The following is a 23,068-nucleotide window of genomic DNA, read 5'->3' as shown; positions in this document are numbered from 1 at the left end:
GTTCAGTCCCTGGGTTGGGAAGATCCCCTGGAGAAGGGAAAGGCTACCCACTCCAGTATTCTGGCCTGGAGAATTCCATGGGCTGTGTAGTCCCTGGGGTTGCAAAGAGTCAGACACTACTGAGTGACTTTCACTTAAGCAAATATATGGCAGAGGATAGTAAGTGTTAAGAAGAAAAATAAAATGGGGGTACAGGTGGCCCCATAAGCTGGAAGTAGAGGAAGCATATTTTGTTCAGGGAAGTTCTAGTTTACACAGGAGATTGAACATTAACCAGTTCTGTAAGCTAATGTCCATCGACAGATTATTGAACTCTGCTCAGTCCAAAGAAAATTAGGCATGAGAGTAACAGCGCCGAAGGATTCATTCATCCCTACTCCTTAGTTCTGCATAATGTTGACTGTCGTTGGTTTAAGCCAGACTGAATCCAATAATGAGACCACAGACATTTGCCTCCCAGGGAGAAGAATTAGAAAGTGCTATTATGACTACATGAAAAATGGCAGGTCACAGATTTAACACTTGCTTTATGGAAGAGCTTATGCAGTATAAATGGGCATGATAAATTTCTATTTAATCTAAAATTTGCAGCCTACTTTTAAAGTACTATTATAAAACCAATTAGGTTCAGTTTATTTAACAAAATTTTCTGCTGCTCCATAAAATAGCTCATGGTAGTATGTGTGTGTGTGAGCGAAAGAAAGTTCTTCTCTAAACCCCATCTTTACCATTGGCTACCTCCTGCATTTTACCCGTGCTCAAAAAGTTGAGAATTTAAGAATATTCTGTGTTAACTGTTTACTGATGCCTGTACTTCCTATCGGAGAAGGCAATGGCAACCCACTCCAGTACTCTTGCCTGGCAAATCCCATGGACGGAGGAGCCTGGTGGGCTGCAGTCCATGGGGTCGCTAGGAGTCGGACACAACTGAGCGACTTCACTTTCATGCATTGGAGTAGGCAATGGCAACCCACTCCAGTGTTCTTGCCTGGAGTATCCCAGGGACGGGGAGCCTGGTGGGCTGCTGTCTCTGGGGTCGCACAGAGTCGGACACGACTGAAGCGACTTAGCAGCAGCAGCAGCAGTACTTCCTATAGGAAAAGTGTAGCCACAATAATCAAAATATGCTCTTCTCACAGATCCCTCATGGATTAAACTTACTTTTCATTACAGATAATTGACAACTCATTTTCCCTTGATTTGAAAATATAGGAAAGCATTTCCATTGTCATTTTTCCCCAGAATTTTCTTGTCAAATGCCTGGAATTCTAGCTTTATTCTGTGAAGAATTTTTAGGAGTAGTTACTATGATCAATCATTGGCATCATTAACCGAACATTAATGTTAAAGTCCTCACATTATGTTAAATGTTCTTTGACTGGATCAAATATGGTAAACACGAGATTTTAATTCATCTAGGATAATCACTCCAATTTTGTACAGCCCTCCTGCAGGCTCTCTCCATTTGCTTCAAAAAGTGAAATAGGATATTTAAACTAATGTTCCTTTATGTGAACATTCACACAAATACATATGTACAAATTTAGGAAGTGGAGGAGAGGAGAATAGAAAATAGAGCAAATGTTTAGTACCCCAGAGGTGGGGCAGAACTGTGCCAATGAGCAGAGCGCTTGGAGCAGGCCCAGGTCCAAACCACACTGTGCCCCAGCACGACATCAAATTTGAGCCTAGTTACAATTCTCTGTCTGTGTCTGAGCTCCACCGTCAGGAGGACATGGGAAAGAGGAGCCGTAGAGTTGATTCCAGTTGGAATATGAGAAATTAGAAGGTATCAAAACAAATGGTGAGGGGACTTCCCTGGCAATCTAGGGATTTGGACTGCACTTTCCAATGCAGGGAGTTGCAGGTTCAATCCCTGGTCAAGGAACTAAGATTCCGCTTGTCTCATTACCAGGACACCAGAACATAAACAGAAGCCATGTTGTAACAAACTCAGTAAAGATTTTTAAAATGGCCCACATCCAGAAGAGAAAAAAGAAATGGTGAAAGAGAAGGATGACGGGAGACGAGAAAATTAGCCTGTGTGAGGGGCCAAGGACATGGATTCAGTCAGGCTGGCAGGCCGCCTTGGTGCTGACTTTCAGCTCTTCTTCCCCATTTGCCACTCAACTTCTGGCACACTACATCAGTGGAGAGTTGGTTTTCCCTCTGAAGCACCACCCTAAACCCTAACAGTTTCTCTTAGAAAAGTTCTTCTCAATTAATTTTATGACTTTTGTTACAATTAAAATTGATTTTTATCCCTCACTCTTTTAGTTACTGTAGGAAGTCACCCTGAAAACTGAAAACCGTGTTACTATGACCAGGAGACTGTCTAAAAATCAGGCAGAAAGGTACTAATGAACCTTAAAAGATGGGACCAGCCTCATTTATATGTTCTTTCATCTATTGCTAAAGAGAAGATTTAAAATATTACTATATAAGGTTTATTTTCCAGGAGCATCGATATTTTGGCACTGGTCAATGCTTTCTCTTCCTTTTTCCTTCCAGGAGCCTTAGCTGCCAGCGGGTGACTCTGCATAAGAACATGTTTCTGACCTACATTCTGAACTCTATCATCATTATTATCCACCTGGTTGAGGTTGTGCCCAACGGAGAGCTCGTGAAAAGGGATCCGGTAGGCGCCGCATGACTTGTTTTTAATTTTATTTTTAAAGACACAGTATCTGTAACTGGGCTTCTCAGGTGGTTCAGTGGTAAAGAATCCGTCTGCCAATGCAGGAGACACAGGTTCAATCCCTGGGTTGGGAAGATCCCCTGGAGAAGGAAATGGCAACTCACTTCAGTATTCTTGCCTGGAGAAGTCCACTAACAGAGGAACCGGGCGGGCTACAGGCCATGGAGTTGCTTGATTCGGACATGACTTGGCAACTAAACAACAACCTCTGTAACTAGTGAACATGGTGTGATTGTCTTATATATGCAGCTGTTTACATATATAATAATATTTACTTTTACAGTTGAGTTTTGCATTAAGGCATATCATCCCTGTGTCATTTTTGGAGGTATCAGTTACATGCTGTAGTAAAGGGCTGGAAATAATTAAGTTAAAGCCAAATAAGATTTATACCATCAACCATGAGTTGTCATGACTAATCAAGAATTTACTAACATCTCAGGGAAGTTCGCTGAGCACACACACTAGGTGTTATAAAGTAGTGCTTTGCGGTGGCCCCAGTGTGTCACTCATGGGTTACAGGTGTGTGTAGCTATTAATTGCTCATCATTCTGGGGCCTGAATGGCCTTGGGCCAGTCACTTCAGCTGTAATGCATTTACTCTAGTGGTTCTTAGAAATTTTATCATGGCTTATGTCTACATGACTTTAAAACAGGTTTGCATGTCCCTAGTTCACACGCTCTCACCTCCCAGTCTCTGCTGGTGGCCGCTTTGAACTGAGCCTAGCCAGAAACCAGAGGATGAGGAAGCCCCGAAGGATATGCACCCAGCGGTTTCTCTGGGTCCTGGGGCAGAGTAGAGAGTGCATCTGAAAGCACAAACCGAAGTTATCCAGCACACAATGAATGGCCATGGGATATTTTCCTTCTTTCTTTCTTTTTCTGTTTTTGTTTCCCTGCCTAACTGTGTTATGCAAGCATCTGTAGATAGCCTCATCTTTCAGAACTGGCACTTGATGGCTTTGCCAACCCAATGACAAAAATGCGTGAAATCTGCCCAGAGCGTGCATCCTGTGTGACAGTGGTGCGGCATGGGAAAGCAGCTTAATCTGGCTTCTGATGGATCACAGTGTTCATAACCTTTGCAGTGTGAATACATCCAGGAAGGCATTATGATCTATCTTTTCAAACCATGGCATCTGTGATTGGGACAGAGTCCTGACTTAGGTGCAGAATGGGTTTTATCTTAATGAGTTTCCTTTTTTTCATGTCAACTGATTTTAATAACAGTAATCTCATGTCACTTAATCCTCACAAGACCCCAGTGAAGAGTGGATATTATCCCCATTATTAACTGAATAAATGGAGGTTCAGTGAAAGCACGTGTCCTCCACACTATGGATCATTAGAGGTGGGGTTTGAACCCAGACCTGTCTCACACTGAAGCCCAGCCTGTATCCTCTGTGCCGCATGGAGCTCTTGTTTATCTTGATTTCTTTCCTTAGGAAGATTGTTCTTAAAGATACAGACTCAGCCATTTCAAAGGGACGGCTGTCTGTAATTAAAGATGCACACTGTATTTCATTAAGGAAGCTCACCCCCACTAAGATTAAAACAGGTGTAGAGGAAATTCCCTAGTGCCTTCCAATGTAGGTGATGCAGGTTCCATCCCTAGTCGGAGAACTAAGATCTCACATGCCACAGGGCAGCTGAGCAAGCCCACAACTAGAGAGCCTGCATGCTGTAATGAAAGATCCCACGTGCTGCAACTAAGATCTGATGCAGCTAATAAATACATAATAAATAAATGTTTACAAAATAGAAAAATAGGTGTAGAAGCCATTAACTAAGACTATCTCAGCAAAGAAGACTCAAATTTGGAATTCTCTATGAAGGATGAAATCCCTGTTGATTGGCAATTCCCTAATACAAAGTAAAATGTTTACAATTGGGGGAAAACAAAAAGCTGAGAAAGTTACCATCTGTTCAAAGTAGGCCAGGGCATGGCACTTTGGTTATTGAATAATCAGCACATCAACCTGGGAGCAGTGCTCAGTCAAATGATGAGATAGTGCCGATTTTTAAGTAGACTCTCTCCCACCTCTCCTGTGGGGGTCTCACACCCACTTGTCATGCCTCCACCCCACTCTCTGGATGTTAGAATAAATGGGGCCTCTCATCCATGATGAGATGATACTTAACCTGTTATCTTCCTGAAATAGTATAAATTCAGAACTTTTCTGAGTTCCCTAATAAATTGTAGAAGCCATTTCACCTTACCCTTCAAATGAGAACAATAAAAACTGCGCTGTTCACTTCTAAGGGGTTGTTCCAGAGTCCCAAAGACCCATAACGCTTTTAAAAATTCTCCAGGTGTGCTATTGCAAGCAATTGCTCCCAAGGTAACTGCTAACCCCGTCCCTGTGGCTAGTGCCTTAAGTCTCTGCACACGGCTTTCTCGACCAATCTGTTACTCTATTCATTGTCTCAGTATCCTAAGTTATCATTGGTGGATGTTTTCACTTTCATAGTATACTTTAGGGACAGACAAGCCTAGATACTCTGCCAGTCGACATGCACAGCTGCCGCCTAACCACCACCAAGCCAGCTCAGCCCTGCCTTGCAACTCCACTATTGCCTAGAACCTTTTAATAATGCCTGGAAGCAGGTACCTAGGGACCTGGCTTAGCCACGACACAGCTGATTCCCTGGGAGAGTGTGAATGTGAGCATAGAGGAGTGGAAAATTAATAGAAAGCCTTCTTCTGCGTGTGGAGGAGTGAGGGGTGGTCCTTTCACACACAGTAGGCATTCTCAAAGTGATGTGAGTTTGAAAAACAGGAAAGAAGTTCATCTTTATAGTAGGACCTAGTTCTCCTAATCAATACATTTTTAACCTAACAGGCTTGGTTTTTGTTGTCTTTTTGTAGCTATGCAAGAGCAAACTTCCTAGGAAAAAGCTGTAAAATTCTTGAAAGGTAGAATTTCATCCAATTAGTCAAATATTGATTGAGTGCCCCAAACTCAAATTTTAGTCTTCAGGTTGAACTACATTTATATCATTTGGGGGAAATACCTACTGAGGACATTCTCTTCACAATCCCTGGAAATACACCCAGCCTCACAGGGAAACAGCGTTCTGTGTCTTAGAGCTGCGGGTGTGAGGCTCTGCCATTTATTTACCTGTTTCAGTGTGTGTGTGCATATGTGTCTTTTTTGGTAGAAAACAAAGGAGCAAAACATCTGACTATTTTACTTGGTATGCCTGAATGAGAAATCTCCTTTCCTCTGAGGTTCAAATGAGAACAAGTGAAAGAGTTAGTTGCTCAGTCATGTCCAACTCCACGACCCCACGAGCTGTAGCCCACCAGGCTCCCCTGTCCATGGAATTCTCCAGGCAAAAATGCTGGAGTGGATAGCCATTCCCTTTTCCAGGGGAATCTTCCCAACCCAGGGATCGAATCCAGGTCTCCTGCACTGCAGGCAGATTCTTTACCCTCTGAGCCACCAGAGAAGCAGAGCCACCAATCACAGCCCGCTTACAGTGGTAGATGGGGCATATTATCGTGTGTGAGCACACGCTGCCCTCTTTCACGTGTCCAAGTGTCTGGTCTTTCCAAGGGACAAACTCTGAAAGCATGTGTCTTTCACCAAATAAATAGCATAGGCTAAAAACAAATGACCACAAAGACAAAAGTCAACCTATGTTTGTAAATTGTGAAGCATACACTTGGCCCAAAGTGGGGAAAAAAACCCAAGGACATTTGTTTTCAGTACTTTCTCTATTTGAACACAGCTTTTGTTTTCCAGTGAGATTTTGATCCATCTCTTATCTAACAAACAACACAAGACTGCTCTCTCAGGCTGGCATAATTAGTTCAAGAAAGGGCAGGAAAGAACTCTCCAGTGGATATAGCTTGGATGTTATTCATCCTCGAAACTGCTTATTTACTAGTTCCAAGAGAGACACAGGTCTGAAACTTTGTGTTGAATCTCACCTTGAAAATGCATATTCTATCATAAATGCTATCACAGAAGTTCAATTTCTTGGGGATCTTTTCCCATCCAAAAGACTATTAAAGTAAATTGCAGTTGAAACTGCACATGCAGGCATTAGGAATAAAGAAGATTTTGCTGTTGTAACATATTTGAACATACAGATCATAAACCAGAACAAGGAAAGGTTTAATTCGATTTAACTAGAAAATCCCCATCTCTCCCAGCAGTAAATTCCCCACCTCTAAAAAGACAGAGAAAATAATATCCAAACACTGAGCATCGTATCATCAGCATATTATTAAGTCATGTGTAATTTTAAATTACTCTAAATTATGTGAAACATTGCATTTTTCTTGAAAAACTGACATTCCAGAAAACGTTAGACCCAGGTCCTCCCTAGCTGAGAAAAGTGGAGATAATAAACAAAAACCCAAGAAAGGAGAGACAAACAAAGAAACTAACAGAAGAAACTTTTGAAAAAGGGATGTTATTAGATATTGTCAATCTATAAATATTTATTAAAAATTGAAATTAACATGAAAAACACAACCAAAGTCATAAACTAGAGAAAAGCACATCCATTAGACTCCATCTGTCTGTGATTCAAACATATGTCTCTTTCCTATAAAAAAATATATAATTTTCTATATAGAAAAGAATATATACTTTTTAAAGACTTTCTTTTTTAAGCAAACTAAAGGCAGAATTATGGATTTGTTTTTTTTTTTTCTTAATTTTGACCCAATTCTCAGGTCACAGAATCAGCAGTTAAGAGGCAAAAATATTTTCCTTCCCAGTGCCCATGGGGACATATTAAAAAGAAAGTTATATCTTGTGAAAGGAGGCTAAATCACCCCAAATGCTTTTATACTACTTCTGTGAGGGTGTATTTAGTTGGGGGCCAAAGAAACTGTGTTCTCAGTCCTCAGCAGGGAATCCCAGTGGGCTTCTGGTCTCTTTTGCATCAAAGTAGTCAGTCTATTCCTGTGGAAGTTTTTTGGTTGGGCAGATTCTTTCCAGTAAAACCAAGAGTGAGAATCTTCTTCCTTCACACAACTTTCTTTTTTTTTAAGTTAACAAAATTACTCATGGAATAAATAAGGGCTGAATAGATCCTCAGTTTATTGAGTGATATGAAAATTGCCCATTGTCACTTGTGTCATTTGAACATTTCATTTCCATAATATCTAAAATTTCATTTTCTTGTTCTATCTGCTTGTTCAGTGATCTTCATGTAGGGAGTCAGGAGGCAGAATTAAAAGCATTGTTCTTGCTGCATCTAAAGGAAGCTGGCAGCACCCTCATCATTTTCTGGAAAGAAATGTCTCTCTGAACTTTTTGTCTGAGTCTGAAAGGGGACAATACAGCAAGATTAGTTTTTGCTAGGAACCTGAGCATTTTGTACCTCAAATGCCGAAACAATTGGGTCACACTTTCTATAGCCTCTTATATAATCAAAGTTAAATGAGCCCCAAGTTCTGAAAAACAAAGTGGATTTCTTCTAAGTCTCACTTGTTCAGGACAGTTGGGACAATGGACTAGGTCAGAATTTCATCCTAGTCCCAGGAAGCTCAGCTTGGAATGGATGCTCAGAAGTGAAACCAAGGGTGCAAACTGACTTCTCCTGCCCAACCTAGAGGAGCCTGGTGGGAGGGTGAGCTTCTACACGAGGGAAGTGACGGCAAAGCTTGGGGGATGAGAGATCAATGGCCAATAAAACTGTGTTGGAATTATCCATTTTGGTGCCTATGAAAGATATTTGATTGAGAAAGAATAAGTATTATGGATTTGAGGAACAGTGCAGAGAGAATGATGCCAAGACGTAGTAATGAAGTGAGGTATCTTACCCTGGTTACTTATGAGATTTCACTTGACTTATATAAAAACACCAATAAATGGTCTTTTAACCAAGACCATATGGTACAGAAAAGTATAGAGGATATCCTTATTCTTTTTAAAATGTATTAATTATAATCAACCACATTCCCATATGGCTGTAAAGAATTTATTCTTAAGATGGCTATAAACATCAACCCAGTTTCTCTCATCTGACCCCTCTGGGTGATACCTCTGCACAAGAAATTAGTGACCTACAAACGGTATCTTGCGGCATGGTTTTGGTAGTGAGTCTTCATCTCAGTGTTTGCCCTTGTTTTCCCTGCTTTGAGAAGGCTGTTATGAATTTAGAGCAGCACTTCTTCTAGATGGTTTTCATTCTTCAAAAGAAGCTTTCAGCTGAGATACCAGAAGTTTTCTTTCCCCTCTTGATCTATTTTTTAAAACTTTTAATTTTTTATTGGAGTATAGCTGATTAACAATGTTATGATAGTTTCAGATGAACAGCGAAGGGACTCACCCATGCATATACATGTAACCATTCTCCCCCAAACTCCCCTCCCATCCAGGCTGCCACATGACATTGAGCAGAGTTCCCTGTACTGTACAGTAGGACCTTGTTGGTTATCCATTTTAAACACAGCAGTTTTTACACGTCCATCCCAAACTTCCTAGCTATCCTTTCCTCCCATCCTTCCTCCTCCCTACATCTGCTACCCTAAGTTAGCTCTCCAAGTCTGTGAGTCTGTCTCTGCTTTGCAGATAGGTTCTTTTGTATCGTTTCTTTTTAGATCCTGAATATAAGGGATGTCATATGATATTTGCCTTCTCTGTCTGACTTACTTCCCTCAGCATGACACTCTCTAGGTCCATCCATGCCGCTGCAAATAGCATTATTTCATTCTTTTTAACGGCTCAGTAATATTTCATTATAATATGTACCACATGTAAATACTAGAAGCTTTGTGCACTCCCTTGGGATATGTTGGTTAACTGTCAGAAAGCTGTGGAGCAATAGTCAATTTGATATTTGCTGTGTTTAGGTGGCTTGCTTCAAATACCATAGCATTGTTCTTGCTAAAGCCCAGGATCGCAAATCCCAACTCATCTACTTACAGATTACTCTTGAGCCAGTTACTTAATCTCACTGTGCTTCACTTTCCTGATAATGATAACAGTAGTGCCGTTCTCAAAGTGTTGCTTGTGAGGATGAAATGAACCAATACATCTAAAATCCGTAAAATTGAGTCTGCCATGCAGGAACTCTCAAATGTTAGCTATTATTATTTATATTATAGTTGTTACCATTGTCCTGGCCTTAAGCACTCATCATCTTCTAACCCTGGTACCAAGTTTCATTTCTGTGTTACACAGCATGGGAGATACGGAAACTCAGAGCATGTGTAAGTGAAAGTCGCTCAGTCGTGTCCGACTCTTTGCGACCCCATGGACTGTAGCCTGTCAGGCTCCTCTGTCCATGGGATTCTCCAGGCAAGAATATTGGAGTGGGTTGCTATTTCCTTAACTGCTCAAATCTTAAAGGACTAAGTGTGAAAGCAGAATGCACATAATCAGAGTTTTTTAAATCTCAAATAACCAAAAGGGCTGTGGCAAGAGAATATAAAACTCATTCAGTCATGGCTTTGAAAATCCCCAGTGAAAAGTGCTAATACCCTCATTACACTGTAGAGAGCAAAGACCCTTGAGTGTAGCAAGCTGTTAATTTTTATTCCCCTGCCACATGTCTAACAGGCGCCCCCCTTCAAAGGATGTTCCTGTTTGCTCTGGCTTTGTTTCCCAATCACTTCCAGAGTGTTACCTTTGCCAATTTCTGGATCATTTTCCAACGTATTTATCTCATATGGGACTTTTTCTCCAGTGTTTTTTGTTTTGTTTTGTTTTTTCTTTTTGCTAAACACGCCCAGTTGTGATACAGTCACACAGATTCAAGCTCATTTTCTCTGAGGTATTATCAAAAATCAGTCCAACACTGCATGACAGATTCACATTTAAGTGAAAACACTGGATCTTCTAAATTTCTCTAGAGAGAAAGGCTGCAGTGGTTTCCTTCAAAGTTAATGCTGACTTTCTGACTGGGGGATCTTCCCCTTCATTCAGCTAGCACTAAATACTGGACCCATTGACAGTTTTCAAGTTGACAGGCGCACATTTTGCCTTCCAGTTCGTCAACTGTTCTGGCAGCTTGACAAAAAGTTCTCTAACTCCTCCTCAGGTGGCTTTATTTTGCACGTGACTCAAAGCCAGGGTGTTGCCCCGTTGCATTGTGAATCTGCTGGAAGAACAAGCCTGTGCTCTTCAATGGTTAGGGTTATTATTACTAGAAGGCTAGCAAGTAACAAAAACAGGAGTCAGGTGCCAGGGAAACTCCTTATATACCCGAAATCTATCCCAAGTGTGGCCCTTAGACCAATAGCTTAAGCATCACTTGGATACTTACCAGAAATGAAAATCTCATGGCCCACCCTAGATCTTCTGAATCAGAATCTCTACTACTGGGGCCCCCCAAAATCTGTGTTTTAACAGGCTCTCCCAGTGATTCTGATGCATGCTAACATTTGAAAAGCACCACTATGAACTCTTTTATTATTTATATTTGAATTGGATATTTTTGGAGGGATTATTCAGTACCAAGTAAGGATGCCATCCTTATCTCTGTGTCCCAAACATTTGGACCCCAGTGTGGAAACTAAGGCTCCCTTATAAAAACAAAATCCCTAGGGTCAGATGGGCTCAACATAGCTCTTGGCTCATGTATGAGAAATGGATCGTCCAGTTCTCTCCTTTTTACTTTTTTTTTTTAATGTTAAGTAGGTATCACTAACAGATCAGTAAACTTCAGGAGAGCATTAACAATTTCTGTGTTATTCTCGTTGGCCGTAGAAAAGGGGCCATAAAAGTCATGTGATGAATCCTTGGATGCTGTCAGAAATTATGGTTCCTAGACACATTATAGGAAAATAAACGTGTCTGGTCTGCAAGTCCCTGGCGGCTCAGTGGTAAAGAATCCACCTGCCAATGCACGAGATGTGGCTTCCATCCCTGGGTCGGGAAGATCCCCTGCAGAAGGAAATGGCAACTCACTCCAGTATTCTTGCCTGGAGAATTCCATAAACAGACGAGCCTGGCGGGCTACAGTGCGTGGGGTCACAAAGAGTCAGACACGCCTTATCGTGGACTAAACAACAACAACTCTATACAACTCAACCCACCAGAAGGTAATAAGAAAAGAACACTTAGGGCACTGGAATTCCATTGCCCTAGTTGGCTGTGTACATGTGATACTAATCACCTATGAGCTAGTACCCTGATCTCCGCATCTAGTAGGTGGCACGTATTAAGAGATGCTCAGGGAAACTGTCTCTCTGGCTGAATGCAGATACTTTGGCTCATTTCCACGTTCATCCTCTGTTCACGGCCAAATTGTCGCAGATGTCATCCTCTGAGTATCTTCATTTCTTTCCGACAGCCGATGTGCAAGATTCTGCACTTTTTCCACCAGTACATGATGTCGTGCAACTATTTCTGGATGCTCTGTGAAGGCCTCTACCTGCACACTCTCATCGTGGTGTCTGTGTTTGCTGAGGGACAGCGCATGTGGTGGTACTACCTACTGGGCTGGGGTAGGTATCTTCTGCTGCTGGGTTTTGATCCGCTGTTGCCTCTGCCTGATTGTTTGCAGTCTTCTGCTAGTCTTGATCAGAAGAGAGTCAAGGGCTCAGGTTCTGTGAGGAGAGATGGAACACAGGTCCTGGCCACAGTCTAGTCTCCAAGAGAACTTGATAGACGCTCTTAACAAGTTCAGACAGACTGTGATAGGCATGGGGATGAGTGCCACAGAAGAGGGCTGTGGTGATGAGAATGTCTTCAGGAAACAAACCCAGCTGACAGATGGGCAGAAAGCATGCCCTGATGGAGAGAGGACCCCATTCTCCCCAAAGAAAACGAAAGAATGCTTCTTTCAGTAGTTACTTCCTTACAAGTCTGCATGGGACCACTTACTGGTCATTTTCTCCCAAATCGAAGCAACTTCAACTGCTGGAGTTTAGTTCTCAGAAAAATCATTTATTTTACCTCTTCAGATTAATTCTTTGCCTTGCTGGCCCTCCTGTTGTTGTAATCCAAAGAATGAAATTCCCTACCCTCCATGAACTTTTATAGTGAACAAATAAAACATTTCTAGTGCTCCAGGAGATGAATCCTAGGGAGAGAAGGATTATTCTTTCTCTCACCATCTTTAGTGGAAGGGAAAGGTTGTTATGGCTCTGGAAGCCTAGAGGGAGAAGAGGAAAAGGAAAGAAAAACTAAACTGTGTAAAAAGTGACATCATGATTAGGGGAAGGTGAAGAGTCCTAGGAATTAGCAGATACAGAGTCTACACTCTTCTCTAAAGAATGAAACATATTTCCTTTCTACAAAATGACAAGGTAGAAGTGAAATCTCCATGTTGCCTCTCTAACACTAAAATGTGCATTTCAAAATCAATCCAGAGAATGAACTTCTGATTCTAAACCTGAGTGGATGTTAGAACTTCTGTGAATAAAACACAGTTACGTCTTGTGTAAATAGTCAACTCAGAATTCTTTCAAGTCAAACATTTAATCGATGGTCCCATTTTGAATTATATGCTTCGTGGGTTAAGAAGCTGAGGTGGTTCTTAGATGAAAACTCAATATTCTGAATATCCTTTTGCACATAATTCACAGAAAATAAAAGTGTGGCAGTCTAATTCACCTGAGACACATTTCTTAATCTGAGGATAGTTTTTAAAACTGTCTACAAATCTCAACCACATGAAACAATATTTTATTGGGCATGGGTACACCTGAGAAACAGAGAATGTTTTGTTGTTGTTGTTGTTGTTTTACAAAAATTACTTTACTCTAGATTACTTTTATAGAATGAAGGTTAATTTGTAAAAGATACGACAGGGTGCACTGCCAGCAGCTACGTCCTTCATTCCATTTGTAAATTCAAAGTTGTTTTTGACAGCTACTTCAAGGTTTACACAGGGAAGTAGATTCTGAGCTACTTTACTGAAGGTCCTGCAGCCAGAACTTACAGAGGGTAGCTACTCTGAAGTGTTCTTATTGAACGAAAATAGGATCAACACACATGTTGTAAACAGAAGAACAAAAAGCCTAGAAGAAATCCTGAGGGCAGGTCAGCGTATGCCCTGAAGGCCACATCCCTTCAGGACAGCCCTGCTCCCCTGTGTGAGAGAGCCCAGTTCACACACAATGAAAAGCATTCTGGTCTATTACTGCTCATCGTCGAACCTACCTCACTGGATAATTTGTGAAAGGCTTTTAAGTAACTGGATGCTGCTAACCAAACTCTCTTACAATTTGTGACGTTCTAAGAGTGTTTTATCTGCTTTGACCAAAGGTAATTTGCACAAGAACATCAGGACAACATCTTGACAAGGTGTTGAATTTGTCACTGTTCTTTCCATCCAGCTGTAGTTGTAGCTTTTGCACTTTTTTTCTTTTTTTTTCCGTTTTAGGACTCCCGCTGCTGCCAAGCACTGCTCATGCTATTGCTCGGGCTCTGTTATACAACGACAAGTAAGTATTGTGGTTTTTAGTCAACTTACTTGTAAATAAAAGGTGATATTAATGTATTCCCCCTTCTGTTATTCAGCTGCTGGCTGAGTGTGGACACCAACCTGCTGTACATCATCCACGGTCCAGTCATGGGGGCCCTGGTGGTGAGAATTGCTTTTTAAATCCATTATTAACAGTGTTATCTCTGTGGGGTGTTCTGTCAAGATGGTTTTATGTAGTATGTGTATTACAACTCCAAAATGAAGTTAATTTAATGATAATCTGTAATAATAATTTGATCCAAGAATCTTTTCTTAAAAAATGATTTTTATTTAATACAATTGAGTGGAGGGGCAATAAGCTCATTTCTATACAAGCCACAGCAACAATACAGTGGGTTTCTTTTTTTTTAGACAATTCGATAAATTCTCCTAATTAAAGATAAAGACCAAAGGTGAAGATGTTGCTGATAAGAATGAGAGAGACCACAAAGTCCCCTTGCAGCATTTTCCACTGGGCTCTGCCAAACTAAACCATCTTCCATTTCAGCGTTGGTCCATGGGCCATCATCATGACCACCACTGAACATGGACTTGAAGTGTATCCGGCACTTCACATACATTGCCATGCTATTTGCTAACAGCAGTCCTTCAGAGTGGACACATCAAGATGGTTCACCCATTAGGAAAACTAGACTCAAAGGCTCAAGGAAAGTCATTTAGAATCCCATGACAAGTAAGAAGCTGGGCAGGGAGAGAATATGGTTATCTGAATCTATATTCAAGTTCTTTATTTCTACCCACAGTTTGCAATATGTTGGCCATCATCAGAGCCATCAAATTTAATATTTAGACATTATTTCCCCCATTAATCTCAAATACTGTTTTCTTCAGGTAAGAATTAGAAAAATAAAAACAGTTGTAGTCATAGACCATACTCCTCTCCTGTACTGAAGAATCATCCATTAGGAACTGATCAAACTGGGTCACACCCAGACTGTCTCCTAACTTTCCTGGCCTTTCCAATGCAGATTCAAGTTCTTTTGCCATTTTTCAGAGTAGTGATGTACTTACTAGTTCAACTGTGCTCACGAGGACCTACTAACGGTAGGTCTTGAATATTTATCACCACTGCATAAGAATTTTATCTTTATTAAAGATCTCTTTCCTTCTTGAATTTTGGGGGTAACAACATTTATTTCTACTCCAGGTAGAAAAACCACTCTGATTATTTTTAAATAAATGATCAATTAAAATTTTAAAACAAGCTTGGTTTCAAAACTAACTTTCACAGCCAAAAGTAGTTTTTTGTGATCTACAAGAATGGCAGATATTAAAGAGTGACCATACCAAGTGCTGGCAAGCGTGAAGAACAACTGGAATTCTCACATAATGCTGGAGGGAGTGTAACATGAAGCCACCTCTTTGGAAAGCAGTTTGACAGCTTCTCATAAAGTTAAACATACATTCACCATATGAACAGGCCTTTCCTTCCACTCTTAGGTAACTTTTTCAAATGAAAACATGCCCCCACAAAGACTTGTACACAGGTATTCACTGCATGCTTATTCATAACAATCAAATTTTGAAAACCATCGCAATTTCCATAAACAGGAGAATGAATAAACAAATTATGTGTGTGTATTATTTATATAATGCAGTACTACTCAGCACTAAAAATGAATGAAATGCCAATATACACAACACAAATGAATCTCACAGACAGTATGTTAAACCAAAGTAACCAAACACAAAAGAATACAGAGTATGTGTGTGTATATGTATACACACACTCCCATTTCTGTGATGCTAGAAATCAGTGGCTACTAGAGATGGGGGGATGGAGTTGTTGACTGCGAAGGGGCAAGAGGGGGCTTTCTGGGGTGGTGGAAGTGCTCTTTTCTTGTTTGGAGTGGTTGTTACCCTCGTACATACATTTCTCTGAACTTCCCAATTGTAAACTTAGAATCTGTGAAGTGATTTCCTTTAAACAGTGTTATTAGAAAACAAGAAGTAGTCTGGTTTAGCCTTCTCCACTGCATAAGCTTTACAGATAAATTTCTCAGATCCAATTTTACTTTTAGTTAACTAGTCCTAGATAAGGGGGGAAATCTTAATGAAAAGATAAGATGGTGATATCTAAAAATATCATTTTTTACTTCCCTTTGGAAAAACTATAAAAACCTAAATAAAGAATAAAACATCTTCCTTAGATTTGAACCTAATGTAGTTACATATTCAGGATATTATTTTCTCATTTAGAAAAAAAGGGGAGGGATGTTAATTCATGCTCCAAAAGAGTATTTGGCTCCCCTGATGCTCCATGTTGTCATAACAAGGAGCAGATGGTCTCAATTCTCAGGCAGTCTCTTGTGTTCCATCCAGTGTGTGTGCCAGCCCTCCTTCCCACCCCCCGACACACACTGGGTAGCTAAGAACTGGGCCAAGGGGGTGTCCTTCAGGGGCGTTCACCGGGAGAATGTGCTCAGAACACCGTCTGTCTTTGCAGTTGAACTTCTTCTTCCTGCTGAACATCATCCGGGTGCTTGTGAAGAAAATAAAGGAATCGCAGGAGGACTCGTACATGTACCTGAAGGCGGTGAGGGCCACTCTGATCCTGGTGCCCCTTCTCGGGGTCCAGTTCGTCATCCTTCCCTGGCGACCTTCCCACCCCGTGCTTGGCAAGATCTACGACTTTGTGATGCACTCTCTGATTCACTTCCAGGTGAGGGGTGATGTGCTCTCAGATTCACTTCCGGGTGAGGGGGGAACCATGGATGCAGCCACTCTCCCAGCTACTTGGAGCAGGGGCCACAGTTGTCTGAGGCTTCTCTGTGATGAGAATGAGCCTTTTGAACTCACATTACCTGGAAGGGAGGTGGACCTCTCTGTCTTCCTCACTGCCTGCTTCCCCACGTTTTGACTCTTAAAACTGAGCAAGGAAACAGGAAATGGGAGGGCTGAACTTTGAGAATACATCTGGAAATCCCATGGACAGAGGAGCGGGGCGGGCAATCATCCATGGGGTCACACAAGCTCAGATGTGACTGAGTGACTAACAACAAACAACTGAAATATTTGTCCAGAAATTGACCCACTTGCCTAGTGCTGAGGACAGAGTTACTCCCACAGTCGTTGACCTCTCCTTCTCCTCCTCCATATCTGAGGGCCACAGTGGGTTTTGCTTTATTGAGGAGAGTGTTGAAGATCAATGTAATTGATGTCAGTTGGCTTTGCAAACTGGATCATCATCAACAATTTTGACCATTTCTATCGACACAAGCTTGGGGACACAGGAATCTTGAGTGGTGACAGGAACTTCAGAGTAGTTACTAAATCCATGTCCTGTTTGGCGAGGTGGACTTAGCTGTGGGTACAGTACTGCGCTAGTTCACCACAAGGACACAGGTCAGAGTCAGGCCTACAGCCATGCATTGTAACATGTGCTTGCAAAAGTTCTCTCTACTAAACTCTACAAGATCCTCGCTTTTAAGATTTTTGGGTACAAAAATTCTTTTCATATCCCCTATAATCAGCATATTCTGCTATAAATCTCCATGTTAAGGGAAGCAATATATTAACCAGATTAATGAGAACAGTCCTTGTAGCCAAACAATAGAATCCTTATGAGAAAAAGTCATTCCTGATGGAATATTCTTGGAGCTAAGCCCTGGACATGAGTGGTAGTAACTGTTTTTCCATCGAACTTTGACTTGCTATTGCTGTAGTGAAATATTCCTCTCCAGGTTGTCTATTTGTATTGATTACTAAACAACACAACGCACACAAAAATAACTTCAGCTCCATTTTTCCTCCTCTTTTTAGGGATTCTTCGTGGCCGTCATCTACTGCTTCTGCAACCACGAGGTAAGTGTGCATTTCATGTAATAGTGTCACCTCTTTATATGAAGCCAGCACTTTACCACCTCCCAAGGGCCTCTGTGCACTTTGCGCTATCTCTCACTTCTACAGTTGACCTTACAGGATTTCCTGACTAGCCCAATCTTATTTTTTCCACTACTACAAGTTGAATCTTATCTATGTTTTTGTGTGGTACAATTGCAGATATTATCCAGACAGGTAGCTAAATTCACATTTCCTGGCATTGTACCTTAAGCTGGTTGGAACCCTGAGTAGCAACAGTGAAAGCTATTCTGGGTTCCCATAGAATCCAAGTCACATCCCCACTCCCTTGGGAAGGACCAACCCATCACTAGGGCAGAGCCAGTATCTAGCCAGTCTATCTTGAGTCACTGCCTTCTTTTCCATTTGTTTGGTGCCAGTGTCACAACACCTATTCAACTCTTGGGAAATCACCCTGGAGTTAAGATTCAAAAGGGAGTAAGTAATTTGTTACCTGAATATTTAGATCAGGAAAACCTAGAGATCCACATGGCCAGGGTTTTAAGGGGGTTTTTTTTAGCCAGAGTTCCCTCTCTTCCAATGATATTCTACATGGAAGCCCAATTTGTAAAACATAAGTGGAGCTGCTTAAATTTGTACCAAAGAACTTCCAGGGCTACAATGAACATGATTTGAAAGCTCCCTCATTTGTCAGGTGAGAAATCGAAACTCCAGAAAGATCACATGACTTGCACAATGTCACAATCATAGCTTATATCCAGGACTAGAACCCAGATTTCCTGATTCCTAGCTAAATGGACTAAATCCTCCACTGCACAGCATTATATATATGTCTCCTTCCTAAAGCTTCATTAGTATACTTCCTCGAGTTATACACCTCATAACTTTTAATGTTAAAGTATCATTTTAAATCAATCTTAATTAATAATTTTATACCAAAGCATATCACATTTTGTTAAGAGATCTACATATTATTTCCAAGTTGGTAATGAGAACCATTGTCTAACCATTATCAATTGATATTTAATGAATTTTCTAGTCTTTATTTCTTCAGTTAAACAACATTCAGTGGGCACCTATGATATTTTGCAGCTCTGCAACCTCTTGCTCATCTCCAACCCTCAAATTGCAAGATTGTTCCTTCTGTTCTGTTTTAACTGATACATTTTATTCCTTCATTCATCCATCAACTCCTTCCTTAATCCAACAAAAATATACTGTACATTCATTATTGCTAAGGACTATCCTGAAAGCCTGAAATAGAAATGTAAAGCATCTTTCTGTTAGCAGCAAAGTATCTCTTTAAGAATAGTAAAAACTAATAAATAAATAGGACTTAGGTCACCCCATCTTTATATCAGTTCCTGTGAATGTATATCCCTGCCTCTTGAATTGGCTCAGGTGGCATACAAAATAAATATTTTCATCTAAAATAATATCAGTATAGGGCTAATATAAAAATCAGGTTCAGGCAGAGTATACTTTGAAAACACGAGAGAACTGCATACATTTATAAAAATACCTCAATATTGATTGTGTCTTAACCATGATGCTGTCTCTGAAGTGGCAGGCATAGAAAGTGGGCCCAGAGGTGCGCCTGACAGTTGAAAGTCTCTAGTTCAAGTGTGTTATCTCTCCTTTTAGAAGTAAAGAAACATCTCCATTTTAATTAGTATCATGTTACTGGGGGAATGTACAAGTGTGACATTTCTAATAATATAGAAATCATGTACTGTGCCAAATGTAATATCACAGTCCCATGAATTGTAGGCATCTGGGCCTCAGCTGGGCCTTCTGTGAACATATTGTCTTACAACACTGAACACGGGCAGGGCAGTTACTCATGCAGGAAGTGATTTCCAGCCACATCTGAGATAGGGCTGTGATCAGGCTTTGCCTGACTGAATGTTACATTTTAGCAGAAATCTAGGGGGCTGATACGTCAGTTCTACAATGAAGATAAAGGTTTTAATTTTTCTTTATTATCCATTTGTGGTCAGTGATTCCTGCCATGGAAATGGATAAGATAGTCAGTGGAGGAAAGGATTTTTGAGAATTCCAGTACTAGGTGTCAGGAGGTGACTGTGAGAGCACGCTTATGTAAAAAACATTTCCCACACCTCTTCCAAGACAGTGGACATTGACCATCCAATCATTTCAGTCAGTTACTAAGGAACTAAGAGACCTTAAAAAGATGACTACAGCTATGTGCTTAGTTGCATCCAACTCTTTGAGACTCCATGGACTGGGGCCTGCCAAGCTCTTTTGTCCATGGGATTCTCCAGGCAAGAATACGGGAGTGGGTAGCCATTTCCTTCTCCAGATTACAGCTATCAAGATGCCCAATTTTTCCTAGCTCTGTACTCACCACTTCCCTTTCCTGTTTGTAAGGGATTCTCCTTATGTCCCTATGTGCTATTTCCAGATCAGTAATGTTATCACTTCATATGCAAAGATAAATTTTTCTATTTAAAAATTCTTTCAATAAAACGTGGTTTTCAAAAATACTGCCTTTCTAGAAAACTCAAGAAAGTCAGCTTCAGGACCAAAAGCTAAGCTATGATTTCTTTGTCCTAGACAAAAAATGATCAGAACTCCTGAGATAAAGCTCAATTCAACAGCACATTACTGCAAGTTCTTACAATGAACTTAACAGGAAAACAAAGGCCAAAGACAAAAACATCCAAACAACCACAAAGATTCCAACCTGATTTTCTTTTTTACAAATATAGAAATAGAGACCTCAAAATGTTACCCACCCTATACTGTTAGTTACTAATAGAACCAGGTATAATCATTATTCCTTCAAGCCATCAGGACTCATATTTTTTTACAGTTGACAATAAATAAATTGGCATAATCGGGAAAATGTGACATGATCTGTGTTAATTGCTTTTATAACTAGCAATGAATTTATATAATTCAAAACTTTGTGTATTCTACTTTCCCCATGGGCAACTCCTTATATTTCTGATGCCTTTCAGAAGCAACCAAAGTCTCCTCTGTTTTTTTCAAATAGATTCAATGCCCATATTCTTGTGATCAAAGCACTGTTAGGCTCAACCTGAGGTATTGTAGGAGATAATTGCCCTTATTAAACTGAAATTATTGAAGTGTCTTTCACATGCTGCTAAGGGCCTATTCTTACATGTGTGGTTTACAAATGGAAGCAGATTGCCATCTCCACACAAAAGGATAGCTTATAATTCTGGAATACAATTACAGGAGGCGATAAACATTTCTGTCATAATTTTTAAAAATTAAAATAGACTTCAAACCCTTTGGCCTCATGCTGGGTACTTCATTAGTATGCATGGATACTCCAGTGGCAATTATTTTAAAAAGACAGATGAGGCAAAACAAAGGACTTCCTTTTCTTTTTCCCTGCTGGGCACTGTCTGCCTCAGACACCTTTAAATATCTGTGTTACGTTTTAGCTATAAAGACAACGTTGGTATTTAGGAGATTTTGAATCCACAGAAACTATCAGTTCCCTTTGGGGACAGTGCTTCTCTGAGCTGTATATTTCCTAATTCAACAGGGCATTTGACAGTTCCTAGATAATAAACTCGGCATTTAAGGACCTATGTTTAATAGACAGTACAGCCCAAAAACTGGAAAGCAATTGAAATATTTACTAGGTTCTTGAAGAGGTGCTAAAGGAAAAATGCCATGGCCACAGGTATTTAGCTGAAAGTATAACTCAGGAGGGATGTTCTTTCCCAAATGTATTCAGCTATGGTTTCATATCAGCCCTTTCTTATATAATCAATCAAGTCTCTTCAATTCTGTAACTCTCCGTACTGCATAGACTGCAAAGCAAAAGCTCACAAACTGACAGGGAAACATGGTAGCTTTTTCAGAAGTGAAGTAGAAGACAAAGTGGGTGATTCAAGAGAAGAGTCTGAACTATTCATTCATCAACACCTTTAATAAGTGCATTCGTATTTGAAAATACATTCCTAGGGTAATCTTCCCACCAAGAGTATTACCTTTCCTTTTCCCCCAAAAATTGAACACACTTTTCCCAGCACAAATCACAATGTGAAGAAAACTTTCATTCACATTAACATCCAATATTTTCCAGGCTGTTGAGGACTCTCCGTGGAGACCTAGCTTAGAATATGAGAAATAACTGAACCTGAGATCAGAAACTATGTCATTAAGACCTCTTTTTATATCCTTGGCAACACCACCCTCCAAAGATATACATGCACACACATAACAGAAGAGTTTCCTTCAGTCTAAAGACCACCATCCTGCCATAATAAGGGTATAACAGTAGGAATACCTGTAGCCTCCTTGTTTGGTATTATACTTACATCTTAGAAGCCACTCGATTCATACTGTAGCCATGTAATCCATCAGGCAGCTAGGTGAGATAGAAAAGTTGTATTGAAGAAAGTAATCTCAGAGGGGTTAACTATCCTGCCCAAGATTTCATGGCTAATGTGGGCAGAGCTGGTTTCTTGACCCAAAGTTCAATACTTGTTCATGGCATCAAATGAGACACAGTGAAATGGCCTTGTCAGTGGAACAGGCATTGAAAGATGATGTGATGTTACTATTACGAGTGTTTGCTTCTGGTAATTCCAAAATCAGCAACCCACTGCGGCTCCCGAACAGTTCTCCAAATCATACACCGTGGCATGAGAGAGAATACCTAACAATAAACGTAGATGACCCGGTGCTTTGTAACTCACCTCAGGGAGGAATTAAAGTTCTCCAAAACCTGTGTTTCTAAGTCTTATATCAAAACTCAAGCTTTCATATTTGCATGAAATGAAACTTCCATTTCTTCCTCAGATTCAGTCTAGACATTTTTAGCACCCTCACCCTAATACCACTGGATGTCAATACACTAATTACAGTACAGTCATGGATGGTCATTTTCTTGGCGTTAGAAACTCACTCTAGAATGGATGTTGACAACCATTCAGAAAACATTTATTGAATAACTGCTCCTTCCCAAACACCATGACATCTAGCATTACAAAAAACGAATAAGACATGGTTTGTTAACCACTAACCAGAGTTTTATTGGGCACACCTCATTTCAAGCCATGCTGGATAAAGGAAAATCAACAGTATAAGGCCATTATCATAAAATCCAGAGCTGTGAAATGGCTTCCAGATATTTTTTCATGACCAATAATGTGTAGATTTAGA

General features: G+C 40.5%; 1 protein-coding gene across 1 annotated transcript in view; it reads left to right on the top strand.

Annotated features, from left to right (window-relative positions):
* Positions 1-23,068, top strand: part of CALCR (calcitonin receptor) — a 109,391-nt gene that overhangs the window by 85,345 nt on the left and 978 nt on the right. The window contains exons 7-12 of the mRNA XM_052638566.1: positions 2,512-2,638; positions 11,960-12,113; positions 13,997-14,057; positions 14,134-14,200; positions 16,545-16,760; positions 17,861-17,902. Of these exons, the coding sequence (XP_052494526.1) occupies positions 2,512-2,638; positions 11,960-12,113; positions 13,997-14,057; positions 14,134-14,200; positions 16,545-16,760; positions 17,861-17,902 (667 nt within the window). The remainder of the gene's footprint in view (positions 1-2,511; positions 2,639-11,959; positions 12,114-13,996; positions 14,058-14,133; positions 14,201-16,544; positions 16,761-17,860; positions 17,903-23,068) is intronic.

The sequence above is a fragment of the Budorcas taxicolor genome, chromosome 4 (genome assembly GCF_023091745.1).
Source record: "Budorcas taxicolor isolate Tak-1 chromosome 4, Takin1.1, whole genome shotgun sequence".
NCBI lineage: Eukaryota > Metazoa > Chordata > Mammalia > Artiodactyla > Bovidae > Budorcas > Budorcas taxicolor.
The sequence above is the reverse complement of the archived record's forward strand: the minus strand, read 5'-3'. Positions and strand labels throughout refer to the sequence as shown.